Below are 15,871 nucleotides of genomic sequence, written 5' to 3' on the forward strand. Positions count from 1 at the left end.
GGACTGCAAGATTGAGAAAGATGTTAATGCAGAGTTAGAGGAGGGAAATGTTAGGTAAGTTAAATAAATTTATTTAGTTGGGTGGTAGGCTTCTCTGAACAGAAAAGTCTTCAGGGAACATTTAAAGGAAGAAAGATTAGGGCAAAGCCTGACAGCATGAGGGAGAGTGTTCCAGAGGGTAGGTGGTGCACGACAGAAGTCCTGCAGTCTAGCATGAGAGGAGGTGATAGTCGTGGATGCAAGGAGCAGGTCATTGTTGGATCTTAGTGGGCGGGCTGGAGTATACTTGTGTATTAGAGAGGATAGGTAGAGGGGAGCTTTGTATGTAAGGGTGAGAATTTTGAATTTAATTCTGCTGTGAATGGGGAGCCAATGAAGGGACTCGCAGAGAGGTGTAGCAGATACAGAGCGACGGGAAAGGTGGATCAGCCTATATACTGTATATATATAAATATATATACAAAACACGGAAGGGGACTGCACTCTCATACCGGACCGGGTACACATCCCATGAACCTGTAACATGCTCAGCCCTGGGTGCTCACGGGCACTCACAGGAAGCTGTGCTGTCCCCAGAGTCACAGGCAGTTAACCCCAAACAGGTCTGGGTGCAAGAACCATAGGGAAAATTATAAAACAAATTAATACAACACACAAAGAAAGTCCAGGACTCACTTACATGCTCACAGCTAAGATTTAAAAGCAAAAATGGAAAGGTTAGTTACCGCATCTGGCCAAATGGGACAAGCCCAGGTACCACGTCAAGGTCCTTTTCAATACCTGGGACCCTAAAACAGCCACGCAATGCAAGTTCCCAAATCCAAACAAACCTGGAACAAGGGAAGGGTGCACAGGCTTATGTAATCACCCCAGACATATACAAAACACGTAAGGGGACTGCACTCTCATACCGGACCGGGTACACATCCCAAGACCCTGTAACATGCTCAGCCCTGGGTGCTCACGGGCACTCAGAGGAAGCTGCGCTGTCCCCAGAGTCACAGGCAGTTAACCCCAGACAGGTCTGGGTGCAAGAACCATAGGGAAAATTACAAAACAAATTAATACAACACACAAAGAAAGTCCAGCACTCACTTACATGCTCACAGCTAAGATTTAAAAGCAAAAATGGAAAGGTTATTTACCGCATCTGGCCAAATTGGACAAGCCCAGGTACCACGTCAAGGTCCTTTCCAATACCTGGGACCCTAAAACAGCCACACAATGCAAGCTCTCAAATCCAATCAAACTAGGAACAAGGGAAGGGTGCACAGGCTTATGGAATCACCCCAGACATATACAAAACATGTAAGGGGACTGCACTCTCATACCGGACCGGGTACACATCCCAAGACCCTGTAACATGCTCAGCCCTGGGTGCTCACAGGCACTCACAGGAAGCTGCGCTGTCCCCAGAGTCACAGGCAGTTAACCCCAGACAGGTCTGAATGCAAGAACTATAGGGAAAATTACAAAACAAATTAATACAACACATAAATGAAGTCCAGCACTCACTTACAAGCTCACAGCTAAAATTTAAAAGCAAAAATGGAAAGGTTAGTTACCGCATCTGGCCAAATGGGACAAGCCCAGGTACCACGTCAAGGTCCTTTCCAATACCTGGGACCCTAAAACAGCCACACAATGCAAGCTCTCAAATCCAAACAAACTGGGAACAAGGGAAGGGTGCACAGGCTTATGTAATCACCCCAGACATATACAAAACACGGAAGGGGACTACACTCTCATACCGGACCGGGTACACATCCCATGACCCTGTAACATGCTCAGCCCTGGGTGAGTTAACCCCAGAGAGGTCTGGGTGCAAGAACCATAGGGAAAATTACAAAACAAATTAATACAGATGTGGTAAATAACCTTTTCATTTTTGCTTTTAAATCTTAGCTGTGAGCATGTAAGTGAGTGCTGGACTTTCTTTGTGTGTTGTATTAATTTGTTTTTCCATTTCATGATTTAGATAGAGCAGCAATTTTAAGCAACTTTCTAATTCACTCCTATGATCAATTTTTCAACGTTCTCTTTGTATTTTTATTTGAAAAGCAGGAATGTAAGCTTAGGAGCCGACACATTTTTTGTGCTGATCCAAGTTTACATTCCTGCTTTTTCAAATAAAGATAGCAAGAGAATGAAGAAAAATGATAATAGGAGTAAATTAGACAGTTGCTTAAAGTTGCATGCTCTTTCTGAATCATGAAAGAAAAAAATGTGGGTTTAGTGTCCCTTTAATGTTAGTGTAGTGGAAAAATCTTAATCAAGCCCCACAGAAAACTAAAAATCTGCAAGGTCTCTGCGACACCTTCCGTTGTGTCCACCAAGATGATTTTTATAACAAAACAGAAACTGACATATTTTACACAAACATTTACATTAACTGGGTTTCCATATCTGTTGAGATTGTAATTGTGTGAGATTTGTATCTGGCACCTCAAGCAATTATAGATGCTAATGGCAAAAACAGCCCCTAAACAATCTGTAGAAAATATAGGTGAAGTAATGCGCAATGAATTTCTAACATGACTTCGACTTCACAACAAAGCTTCCTCAGCAACCTTATGCGCATCTTGTCCAAAGTCTAGAGACCTACAGCCCTATAGCAAAAGGCAATTAATGCCAAGGTTCTTGTTTACTCAAATATACAAAAGCCAATACATTCTCAGGTGCTCACGTAATGAAAAATCAATACATAAATATTGTATCCTTCCTTGCATACTTATACTTACCCCTCTAAAAAAGAAATAGATTCCTCCCATCACAGTGATTAACTCTCCAGCTGTACGAAGGTAATCATCAGGATTTACTGGAAATGGAGGCTGAGAAACAAATATAAAATGAGTTGTTCTGCTGGACTGAATAATCTGTTATTATCTAGATTTTCTGTTTAATTCTAGGTTACTCGCTATTCCTCCCAGTAACCTTATGAAACGTAGATGTCTGTGTAGAACTGATCTTGTATATTATCATACAATACTGTAGCGTAAAAAGAGTAATTGGCTACAAATGTTTTAAACAATAAACTTACTGTCTACCCTATACCAATGAGAAAACACATTTAAGTATTGCAAGATTTATTTCTTTATTTTAACCTATTTGCTTACATTAACAAGGATAAAATATCATTGTACTGAAATATCTAATTGTAACAAGAATGGTGTTTTCCCAGAAGTGATGCAAATAAATTTAGCTAATAGTAACCATATCATGCTAACATACTAAATCAGTTTCCAAAGACCATGTTACACCAGTTTAACCAACAATTAAAATTTTCAGTGATTAAAGGGAATTTTTTTAAAATTCATTAATTAGAACAATCATGTATTCTCAGCACAGATGATAATGGAGAACGAGTAAGTTTTGTTGCATATATACAGCACGCCTCATACTTTGTGGAGATAAAAGTAAAAGGTAGAAATCAAAGCCAAAACAATGAGGTTTAATTAAAAAAGAAAAAAAACAGGGCATTTAAATCCTTCATGGACCATTGTACTGATTCATCCTTCCAAGTATATCAGAAATTTAGTAAACCATGTAAAAGAGCAGTTTGACTAAAACAGAAAATGAACAACCTAATAGGTTTTAAAATATGTAAAAAGCAAAAATCTAAGAAGGATTAATGTAGGTCAAGGGAGTACTGAGTTACTAATTTAATTATTTTTCTTACACAATATAAAAACTGATGCGAGAGATATCTGCAGCCGAGAACTTCCAAACCCCATATACTTGCTGGTCTGAGTGAATACAGGAATAGATTCAAGGACAAGATCTTCTATCCTTTTCCATCCTAAATCTGGGGAAGTTCTACAGACTAGATTTTCTCAGATGCAGTACTCTTAACACCATATCTTGCCTTAGTTAATTTTATTTTCTTTTAAATTGTTTTAATAAATCTTTCAGCTATATAATAAACTTTCAGTTCAGAAGTGTATGAGTACGTATTACTAATGTTCATTTGAGAGTTATTACCTTAACAGGATTACACTAATTATTTTGGAGGTTAAAACAAAGGTAATTGGAAGATTTAACTAAAATCACATTTCGACTCCTTATTCAATAATTTAATATATTTTAATTTAACAAATTTATTAAGACATTTATTTTATGTGATTGCATTTTTTTCTTTAATTCTGTAATACCCAAAACTATACTTAGCATTTTTAAAGATTCATTCTCCTCAGGCATTGCAATAAAACTAAAAATGATTCAGTGTCAATGTTTTTTTTTTTTTTTTAAAGAGAACCAGAGCACATATAGGAAGCTATAGATCAGTTAGTATAACATAAGTGGTGAGGATGCTACTAGAAGGGATTACAAGGTCTTGTTAAATCTTGTTAGTTTCTATAGATAAGCATTTGGCTTTGGATAAATATGAATTTAGCCACATTTATGCCGATACACGAACAGGCAAATACATTATTGAATGAAAAGGAAAAAGAACAAATGATTGCTTGACCAATACAATTTGTTAATTTGTTGCTCAATTTGCTGCCCAAAAAGAGGGGCAGAAAGGGGGGAGCTACATTATTTGGCTAATAAGTTGTTTGTAATGATGTGTCCATCGTCCCCTGTCCAATACTGCAATAGTATTATTAATGATTGATGTTAGGGACAATCAGTCAGGATCAGTTGGATTTTAGCAATGCAGGCGTGTGGAATCAAGCCTTAACCTAGCATAGGGAGGTATTACACTAGGGAAAGTTCATGAAGAGAAATCACTCAAAATCTTTGGGATTTTTTTAGACATCATATTGTAATGTAGGAGTCTCTGTTTCACATAAAGAACACTACATAGCTACATAAATATTTCTCAAGATACAATTTGTGTTTCTAAATTTTTTTTAAAGACCTTGCCGTACTAAGGGAACTTTTTAGATCATCTCACATGAGCAGCGAGGTTTTGAATATCAGGCCCTCTATAATGTAAAATATTTGTTAAAATTAGTTCTATTCCATTGGAAATAATAGAAACAAATCCAATATTCAGCCAAAACAAATGCCCACATGAACAAAATTTGTCCAAACCAAACATACAGAAAAATCTGAAGCAAATTTTTCAGCCAGAACACATTTTCCCCTGTGCACATCTCTATCAGTTTCTATAAAGAAGGAACTAGAACACAGATAAAGGTAAATCAGATTATGTCATATGCCTGGAATTAGCAGAGGCTTCTGATACAGCGCCGCATGGGAGGTTATTGTACAAAATTAGTGGACTGAGATTAACTGATATAAGCACTTAGACTAAAAAACAAAACAAAAAAACAAAATGGAAAGATGGGGAACAAAAAGTTGTAGTAAATTGGACTAAAGCTATAAGTAGGGTCCCTCAAGGATTAGTACTGAAACCAGAATGTTTGTGCATAATATTTTTATAAATCGCCTAAAGAAAGGATTAGATATCAACATCTTGATCTTTGCAGATGATACTAAATTATGTAGGTGATTAACTTAGAGCAGGCTAAAATTCTTCTTCAAGGAGATCTGCAAAAAGTGATAAATAGCAAATGAGATTTGAAGAGACATTAAACACCTCTTGCATTTGTGTAAAAAAAAAAAAAAAACACAAAATGTATGCTTACCTGATAAATTCAATTCTTTCATGGTGGTGAGAGTCCACGAGTCATCAAGTGTGGAATATTCCCTTCTGACTACTAGGAGGAGGAAGAAGAAAAAAAACAACATACCAGAGAATTACATCTCTCCCACTCCCTATGATCCACATCTGGTGAGGGCTGTGGATCCACAAGCAGCTTTGTGTAAACTAGGGGATTGGTGGACAACTCAACATTTCACTTGGGAGGCCAGTGACATTCCCCACTGAGAAAACACCTTTCACTGCCTGGCTGATAACTCGTTATGTACCCTTTTGAACAACAGGATACTTCAGGGAGGAACAGGGCTTCAGATCGGTTAGAGGATCCCATTTCAACAATGAGTAGATCTACAATTAACTTTGACCTCCCTTCTCATCAAGAAGGCGAAAGAAAATGACTGAGGATCATGGGGAGATGGAGGGACTTAAAGCTCTGGTGTGTTAGGTGTCTTTTACCTCCTCCTAGTGGTCAGGAGGGGAATATTCCCACATATGATGACTCATTGACTCTCACCATCTGATGAAAGAAAAAATTGTTGTTCTTCCACACTCCCTAGAAAGGCCAAAAAGATAATTTTGTAAATTAGGCATTTTATTTCCCTTTAATATCGACAGATCTAAGAATTTACATTTTAAATGCAAAAATAAGTATGTAACTTTTACTTAAAAAGGGACAAAACTTGGCAAACAGAGTTGGGTTCTTATACCCAGAAATGGAAGTTGAGGGAGGCTTGGTGGTTGCCATGGGTGTTTTGTGGGCAAAACAAAAGTATGTTCATGGGCAGGTTAGATAAACTTTGGGCAGAAAAGGGGAAGCCCCTGGTTTTGCTCTGGAATCTGAGACATTTTCCCTGGAGAGGGAGCTACAGGCGGTAAGGAGGTATAGAGCTCCCAAACTGTGACAATTCCACAATACGCTGAATGGTTAGGAGCTCTGACCTTCTAAAAAATGTATAAAAAGATACTAGCACATATCTGGTGGGCATGCCCAAAGCTTTCGCCATTGTGGGAGGACATTTGGGCACTATGTAACTCACTTGGCTTGTACCCACGTTAACCCCTTCTAACGCCATACTACATATTCTGGAGAAACATATACCAAATACGTCAAAGAGACTGATGATTTATATTTTAACAGCTACTAAACTGTGCATTGCTCGAGCTTGGAAAAAAACAGAACCTCCACATCTTGTTGAAATAAGTGCAATGGTAGACTATATGGCCACAATGGAAAAATACTTTTTTTAATTCAATTGATCAAATTGAAAAGTACTGGTCTGTATGGGAAACCTTGTTACTTAAATGACTCGCCATTTTACTTATTACTCTCCTTTTTCATAACCACTAGCACATATCTGGTTGGCATGCCCAAAGCTTTCGCCATTGTGGGAGGACATTTGGGCACTATGTAACTCACTTGGCTTGTACCCACGTTAACCCCTTCTAACGCCTTACTACATATTCTGGAGAAACATATACCAAATACGTCAAAGAGACTGATGATTTATATTTTAACAGCTACTAAACTGTGCATTGCTCGAGCTTGGAAAAAAACAGAACCTCCACATCTTGTTGAAATAAGTGCAATGGTAGACTATATGGCCACAATGAAAAAATACTTTTTTTAATTCAATTGATCAAATTGAAAAGTACTGGTCTGTATGGGAAACCTTGTTACTTAAATGACTCGCCATTTTACTTATTACCCTTTTTCATAACCACAGTGTGTGACAGTAGTATTCTTTTGTCCCTTTTTTTTCTCCTATCCTTATCCCTCCCTCTTCTACCTGAGTTCCTTATGATAATAATTTCATCAATATAAGAGTACACCTGAGAATGACACATTTCACAATTTAAAGAGGTAATGCACAATACTGCAACTATTGTAACAACGAAATGTATATGAGTGGTTACCTCCCTTATGTCTGGACTCTTTTTTTGCTATTAATGACTAAGACAAATATGTTTACAAAAGATCAAAATATCTGTAACCATGTATAAATAGATGACTTTATATGTTGTAATATTGTTTATTTTTAAAAATCAATAAAAAAAAAACATTTAAACAAAAAAAGATGCTAGATACAAACAATGGAATACAGTTTTGGGAACCAATAATTAAAAAGGGCATTACAGAACTATAAAGGGTTTAGAGAAGGGTTACAAAATGAATAAGGGGTATGTAAGATATAATCTGTGCAAAAAGTTTAGCCAACATGGTCTGTTTAGCCTATAAAATAGGTACTTGACAGGTTTCATGATTGTTTTTACTTCAGTACATATTTATAATTCTTATAGAGAGTTGTTTATCACAAGTGGGCACACCTTAAGGCTAGAGGAGCATATTTTTTATGCCATCATCAAAAAGCAATGAAACTACAGAAGGAGTTAGTGACTGCCAATAAAACTGACGCATGTTAAATTTTACTAGATTTCAAACTTAAAGGGACATTAAACACTTTGAGATGGTAATATAAAATGATAAATTGTATATAATAAAACAACTCTGCAATATACTTCCATTATTTATTTTGTCCTCTTTGCCTGTAATTCCATTCTAAAATTGTGAGCTTTTCAGTTCCTGTTAGAAATGGAAGTGCAGAACACTGTTAAATCCAGCACAACCATTGGCGGCACACTCTAGTGACCTATTTATAACTGACCCTAATTGGCCACAGTAGAGAAGGTAACACAAGTTACAACATGGCAGCTCCCAGTGTTTTATAGACACTAAAACTTTACACTTATTTTGTCACTTTTTAAACAACTAATGAAACTTTAAAAAATACATCTACATGTTAGTTATGGACTAATCTTTTCTTTGAATGCATCATTCTATCTAGCATGTATTTAGTGTTTAATGTCCCTTTAAATAACTGCCAATAAGAATACAAAGACGGGTCATAAGTCAAAAGTGTAGGTCTCTAGGGTAAATGGTGTCACACCTTTAATGGGCCTGTTAAATGTGAGGAACTCTCTTTAAATTTAGTAAGATGCCACTTGATTCCTATATCAGCAGACCAGTCAGGATACCAAATTTCTATTTATGAATTCTGAGGTGAGATGAAAGTGGCACTCATTTTACATCTAGCTAATAAAGATTAAAACAATGCCTGTGGTAGATGTTCATTAAATACAATGTGTGGTCAAGCAATACATTTTAAAATCATGAAAGTAAATTATGGTTCACATACATCACCATTTACTGGTCTGTAGTAGGCAGCAATTGTAAAGATGATCACATATGCAATGTATGTGAGGAAATTGAAGTAGAATATACGTTTAACAAATCGATCCCATTTGTCTTGCAAAAGTCTGTTGAGAGGCTCCACTAAGAGCATATCATGGCGGTTCTACAAAATAATAACATAAAATCTGTAACCTTGACAATCGTGTAAGCGGTGGTAGAAGTAAAATGTATGTTATTTCCTAAAACAATCTCAATATCTGTAGAGTGTCTAATACTGAAACATACTACAGGAAATGGTACACTCATGATAAACACAGAGTTGCTGTAGTCCAGAGATTTATTTATTATTAAAGTTTCATTAATCGTTTAGTAAATTTTAAGGAGCACTGTATAAAAAACATAATTTACGTAAGAACTTACCTGATAAATTCATTTCTTTCATATTAGCAAGAGTCCATGAGCTAGTGACGTATGGGATATACATTCCTACCAGGAGGGGCAAAGTTTCCCAAACCTCAAAATGCCTATAAATACACCCCTCACCACACCCACAATTCAGTTTAACGAATAGCCAAGAAGTGGGGTGATAAGAAAGGAGCGAAAGCATAAAAAAATAAGGAATTGGAATAATTGTGCTTTATACAAAAAAATCATAACCACCACAAAAAAAGGGTGGGCCTCATGGACTCTTGCTAATATGAAAGAAATTAATTTATCAGGTAAATTCTTACATAAATTATGTTTTCTTTCATGTAATTAGCAAGAGTCCATGAGCTAGTGACGTATGGGATAGCAGATATCCAAGATGTGGAACTTCCACGCAAGAGTCACTAGAGAGGGAGGGATAAAATAAAGACAGCCAATTCCGCTGAAAAAATAATCCACAACCCAAATCAAAAAAATGAAATAATAAGCAGCAGAATCAAACTGAAACAGCTGCCTGAAGAACTTTTCTACCAAATACTGCTTCTGAAGAAGAGAAAACATCAAAATGGTAGAATTTAGTAAAAGTATGCAAAGAAGACCAAGTTGCTGCTTTGCAAATTTGATCAACAGAAGCTTCATTCCGAAAAGCCCAGGAAGTAGAAACTGACCTAGTAGAATGAGCTGTAATCCTTTGAGGCGGGGACTTACCCGACTCTACATAAGCATGATGAATCAAAGATTTTAACCAAGATGCCAAAGAAATGGCAGAAGCCTTCTGACCTTTCCTGGAACCAGAAAAGATAACAAATAGACTAGAAGTCTTTCTAAAACATTTAGTAGCTTCAACATAATATTTTAAAGCTCTTACTACATCCAAAGAATGTAAAGATCTCTCCAGAGAATTCTTAGGATTAGGACATAATGAAGGGACAACGATTTCTCTACTAATGTTGTTAGAATTCACAACCTTAGGTAAAAACTTAAATGAAGTCCGCAACACCGCCTTATCCTGATGAAAAATCAGAAAAGGAGATTCACAAGAAAGAGCAGATAACTCAGAAACTCTTCTAGCAGAAGAGATGGCCAAAAGGAACAACACTTTCCAAGAAAGTAATTTAATATCCAGAGAATGCATAGGTTCAAACGGAGGAGCCTGTAAAGCCCTCAGAACCAAATTAAGACTCCAAGGAGGAGAGAATGACTTAATGACAGGCTTGATACGAACCAAAGCCTGTACAAAACAATGAATATCAGGATGATTAGCAATTTTTCTGTGAAAAAGAACAGAAAGAGCAGAGATTTGACCTTTCAAAGAGCTTGCAGACAAACCCTTATCCAAACCATCCTGAAGAAACTGTAAAATTCTAGGAATTCTAAAAGAATGCCAAGAGAATTTATGAGAAGAACACCAAGAAATGTAAGTCTTCCAGACTCGGTAATAAATCTTTCTAGACACAGATTTACGAGCCTCTATCATAGTATTAATCACTGAGTTAGAGAAACCTCTATGACTAAGAATCAAGCGTTCAATCTCCATACCTTCAAATTTAATGATTTGAGATCCTGATGGAAAAATGGGCCTTGAGATAGAAGGTCTGGCCTTAATGGAAGTGTCCAAGGTTGGCAACTTGCCATCCGAACGAGATCCGCATACCAAAACCTGTGAGGCCATGCTGGAGCCACCAGCAATACAAAGGAACGTTCCATTAGAATTTTGGAAATCACTTTTGGAAGAAGAACTAGAGGCGGAAAGATATAAGCAGGTTGATAATTCCAAGGAAGCGACAACGCGTCCACTGCTTCCGCCTGAGGATCCCTGGATCTGGATAGATACCTGGAAAGTTTCTTGTTTAGATGAGAGGCCATCAGATCTATTTCTGGAAGTCCCCAGATTTGAACAATCTGAAGAAAAACCTCTCGGTGAAGAGACCATTCGCCCGGATGTAACGTCTGGCGACTGAGATAATCCGCTTCCCAATTGTCTACACCTGGGATATGAACCGCAGAGATTAGACAGGAGCTGGATTCCGCCCATACAAGTATCCGATATACTTCTTTCATAGCCTGAGGACTGTGAGTCAGACCTTGAGGATTGACATACGCCACGGTTGTGACATTGTCTGTCTGAAAACAAATAAACGATTCCCTCTTCAGAAGACGCCACAACTGAAGAGCTCTGAAAATTGCACGGAGTTTCAAAATGTTGATTGGTAATTTCGCCTCCTGAAATTCCCAAACCCCCTGTGCTGTCAGAGATCCCCATACAGCTCCCCAACCTGAAAGACTTGCATCTGTTGAGATTACAGTCCAGGTTGGACGAACAAAAGAGGCCCCTTGAATTAGACGATGGTGATTCAACCACCAAGTCAGAGAAGATCGAACATTGGGATTAAGGATATTAATTGTGATATCTTTGTATAATCCCTGCACCATTGGTTCAACAAACAAAGCTGAAGAGGTCTCATGTGAAAGCGAGCAAAGGGGATCGCGTCCGATGCAGCAGTCATGAGACCTAGAATCTCCATGCACAAAGCTACCGAAGGGAATGATTGAGACTGAAGGTTTCGACAAGCTGAAACCAACTTCAGACGTCTCTTTTCTGTTAGAGACAAAGTCATGGACACTGAATCTATTTGAAAGCCCAAAAAGGTTACCTTTGTCTGAGGAATCAATGAACTCTTTGGTAAATTGATCCTCCAACCATGTCTTTGAAGAAACAACACAAGTTGATTCGTATGAGATTCTGCAGAATGTAAAGACTGAGCAAGTACCAAGATATCGTCCAAATAAGGAAATACCGCAATACCCTGTTCTCTGATTACAGAGAGAAGGGCACCGAGAACCTTTGAAAAGATCCTTGGAGCTGTTGCTAGGCCAAACGGAAGGGCAACAAACTGGTAATGCTTGTCTAGAAAAGAGAATCTTAGCAACTGATAGTGATCTGGATGAATTGGAATATGAAGATATGCATCCTGTAAGTCTATTGTAGACATATAATGCCCTTGCTGAACAAAAGGCAGAATAGTCCTTATAGTCACCATTTTGAATGTTGGTATCCTTACATAACGATTCAATATTTTTAGATCCAGAACTGGTCTGAAGGAATTCTCCTTCTTTGGTATAATGAATAGATTTGAGTAAAACCCCAGACCCCGTTCCAGAACTGGAACTGGCACAATTACCCCAGCCAACTCTAGGTCTGAAACACATTTCAGAAACGCCTGAGCCTTCACTGGGTTTACTGGAATGCGTGAGAGAAAAAATCTTCTCACAGGCGGTCTTACCTTGAAACCTATTCTGTACCCTTGTGAAACAATGTTCTGAATCCAAAGACTGTGAATCGAATTGATCCAAATATCTTTGAAAAATCGTAACCTGCCCCCTACCAGCTGTGCTGGAATGAGGGCCGCACCTTCATGCGGATTTGGGAGCTGGTTTTGACTTTCTAAAAGGCTTGGATTTATTCCAGACTGGAGAAGGTTTCCAAACGGAAACCATTCCTTTAGGGGAAGGGTCAGGCTTTTGTTCCTTATTCTGACGAAAGGAACGAAAACGATTAGCAGCCCTATATTTACCTTTAGATTTTTTGTCCTGAGGCAAAAAAGTTCCTTTCCCCCCAGTAACAGTTGAAATTATAGAATCCAACTGTGAACCAAATAATTTATTACCTTGGAAAGAAAGAGAAAGCAAAGTTGACTTAGAAGTCATATCTGCATTCCAAGATTTAAGCCATAAAGCTCTTCTAGCTAAAATAGCTAAAGACATATACCTGACATCAATTCTAATGATATCAAAAATGGCATCACAAATAAAGTTATTAGCATGTTGAAGAAGTTTAACAATGCTATAAGCATTATGGTCTGACACTTGTTGCGCTAAAGCCTCCAACCAGAAAGTGGAAGCTGCAGCAACATAAGCCAAAGAAATAGCAGGTCTAAGAAGATTACCTGAACATAAATAAGCTCTCCTTAGAAAGGATTCAAGCTTCCTATCTAAAGGATCCTTAAAGGAAGTACTATCCGCCGTAGGAATAGTAGTACGTTTAGCAAGAGTAGAGATAGCCCCATCAACTTTAGGGATTTTGTCCCAAAATTCTAATCTATCAGATGGCACAGGGTACAATTTCTTAAACCTTGGAGAAGGAGTAAATGAAGTACCCAGACTATTCCATTCCCTAGAAATTACTTCTGAAATAGCATCAGGAACTGGAAAAACTTCTGGAATAACTACATGAGGTTTAAAAACCGAATTTAAACGCTTAGTAGATTTAGTATCAAGAGGACTAGACTCCTCCATATCTAATGCAATCAACACTTCTTTAAGTAAAGAACGAATAAACTCCATCTTAAATAAATATGAAGATTTATCAGTGTCAATTTCTGAAGCAGAATCTTCTGAACCAGATCCTCATCAGAAATAGATAAGTCAGAATGATGGCGGTCACTTAAAAATTCATCTGAAATATGAGAAGTTTTAAAAGACCTTTTACGTTTACTGGAAGGAGGAATAACAGACAGAGCCTTCCTAATAGAATTAGAAACAAATTCTTTAACATTAACAGGGACATCCTGAACATTAGATGTTGAAGGAAAAACAACAGGTAAAGGATTATTACTAATGGAGACACTATCTGCGTTAGAAAGCTTATCATGACAACTAACACAAACTACAGCCGGAGGAACAGTTACCAAAAGTTTACAACAGATGCACTTTACTTTGGTAGAAGCAGCATCAGGCAGCGTCTTTCCAGAAGCAGATTCTGATCCAGGGTCAGGTTGTGACATCTTGCAATATGTAATAGAAAAAACAACATATAAAGCAAAATTATCAAATTCCTTAAATGACAGTTTCAGGAATGGGAAAAGATGCAAAATAAACAAGCCTCTAGTAACCAGAAGCAATAAAAAAGTGAGACTTAAATAATGTGAAAAAAGGTGGAGACCAGAATGACGCCCACATTTTTTGGCGCCAAGTATGACGCCCACATTATTGGCGCCAAGTACAACGCCCATATTTTTTGGCGCCAAGTATGACGCAACATCCTCTGAAGTAAAAAAACAACGCCCACATTTTTTGGCGCAAAAAAACGTCTGTAACACACATACGTCAAAAAATGACGCAACCACGAACAAACTTCCGGCGTCAACTATGGCGCCGGAAATGACAAAATTTTGCGCCAAAAAAGTTCGCGCCAAGAATGACGCAATAAATTGAAGCATTTTCTGCCCTCGCGAGCCTAACAGCCCGCAGGGAAAAAAGTCAATTGAAAATTTTTAAGGTAAGAAAAAATTAATTATTCATATGCATTATCCCAAATAATGAAACTGACAGTCTGAATGAAGGAATACTGATTATCCTGAATCATGGCAAATATAAGTTTAAACACATATATTTAGAACTTTACATATAAAGTGCCCAACCATAGCTTAGAGTGTCATAAATAAAATAAGACTTACTTACCATAAGACACTCATCTACATATAGTAGATAGCCAAACCAGTACTGAAACGAGAATCAGTAGAGGTAATGGTATATAAGAGTATATCGTCGATCTGAAAAGGGAGGTAGGAGAAGAAATCTCTACGACCGATAACAGAGAACCTATGAAATAGATCCCCTAGAGGAAGACCATTGTATTCAAATAGGCAATACTCTCTTCACATCCCTCTGACATTCACTGCACTCTGAGAGGAAAACCGGGCTCCAGCCTGCTGCGAAGCGCATATCAACGTAGAATCTAGCACAAACTTACTTCACCACCTCCATGGGAGGCAAAGTTTGTAAAACTGAATTGTGGGTATGGTGAGGGGTGTATTTATAGGCATTTTGAGGTTTGGGAAACTTTGCCCCTCCTGGTAGGAATGTATATCCCATACGTCACTAGCTCATGGACTCTTGGTAATTACATGAAAGAAATGAAATTGTTCTATTGATATATCTATTTTTGATTACTATGTCTCTTTAAGATAAATTTATTAACTCAATTTATTTACATAGATCAAATAATAAAAAGTAGGGTTTTGTAAAGACCTCACCGGTGTCTCAGTGCTGTAAGCGATGATCTCAAGCACACAGTTATTTTCATAGGTGTCCACACCTGAGAGATCATAAAGAGAGGAATGCACTGGCCCATAGGCCCATTCAGTGAACTTTCGAGAAAGATGTCTACACTCTTGATTCTTGATCTCTCGCCTCAGAATATAGGCAAACACCTGAGAACAATAAATACATGAAAAAAGTTAAAAAAAAATTTGTCTGTGCAATAGTTTATGTTTAGTTAACTATAAAATGTAAACACACAAGTATTGGAAACCTCTCTGATTCCCTAAATTATTAAAGATATTTAAAAAACACAATGATGGTCATATCATATGATTTACCTATCAAGGAGTCCAACTTTCCTATATTATACTTTGATTTTTCCACTGAGTAGCCACATGCAAATGAGACTCAAAAGACAGAACTTTATTTCCATTCACATTCCCCATGTTGATAGGACGGTATGAATTACCTACTTTGATTATTTCAATTGCCTTCATTGTTAATATTTGTAATTTAACTAATGCACCCTCAAACACAGCACAGCTTCAAATAATCTTAAACTATACCAGGCACTCCTCTGCACTAACTTCTTCTTGTTCTCCTGC

The 15,871-nt window shown here is 37.5% G+C and overlaps 1 protein-coding gene across 1 annotated transcript in view; it reads right to left on the minus strand.

The window, feature by feature from the left end:
• Positions 1-15,871, minus strand: part of TRPV1 (transient receptor potential cation channel subfamily V member 1) — a 341,264-nt gene that overhangs the window by 88,985 nt on the left and 236,408 nt on the right. Inside the window, exons 7-9 of the mRNA XM_053706095.1 lie at positions 15,260-15,436; positions 8,803-8,961; positions 2,742-2,831 (exon numbers count right to left, since the gene is read on the minus strand). Of these exons, the coding sequence (XP_053562070.1) occupies positions 2,742-2,831; positions 8,803-8,961; positions 15,260-15,436 (426 nt within the window). The remainder of the gene's footprint in view (positions 1-2,741; positions 2,832-8,802; positions 8,962-15,259; positions 15,437-15,871) is intronic.

The sequence above is a fragment of the Bombina bombina genome, chromosome 3, assembly GCF_027579735.1.
Source record: "Bombina bombina isolate aBomBom1 chromosome 3, aBomBom1.pri, whole genome shotgun sequence".
NCBI lineage: Eukaryota > Metazoa > Chordata > Amphibia > Anura > Bombinatoridae > Bombina > Bombina bombina.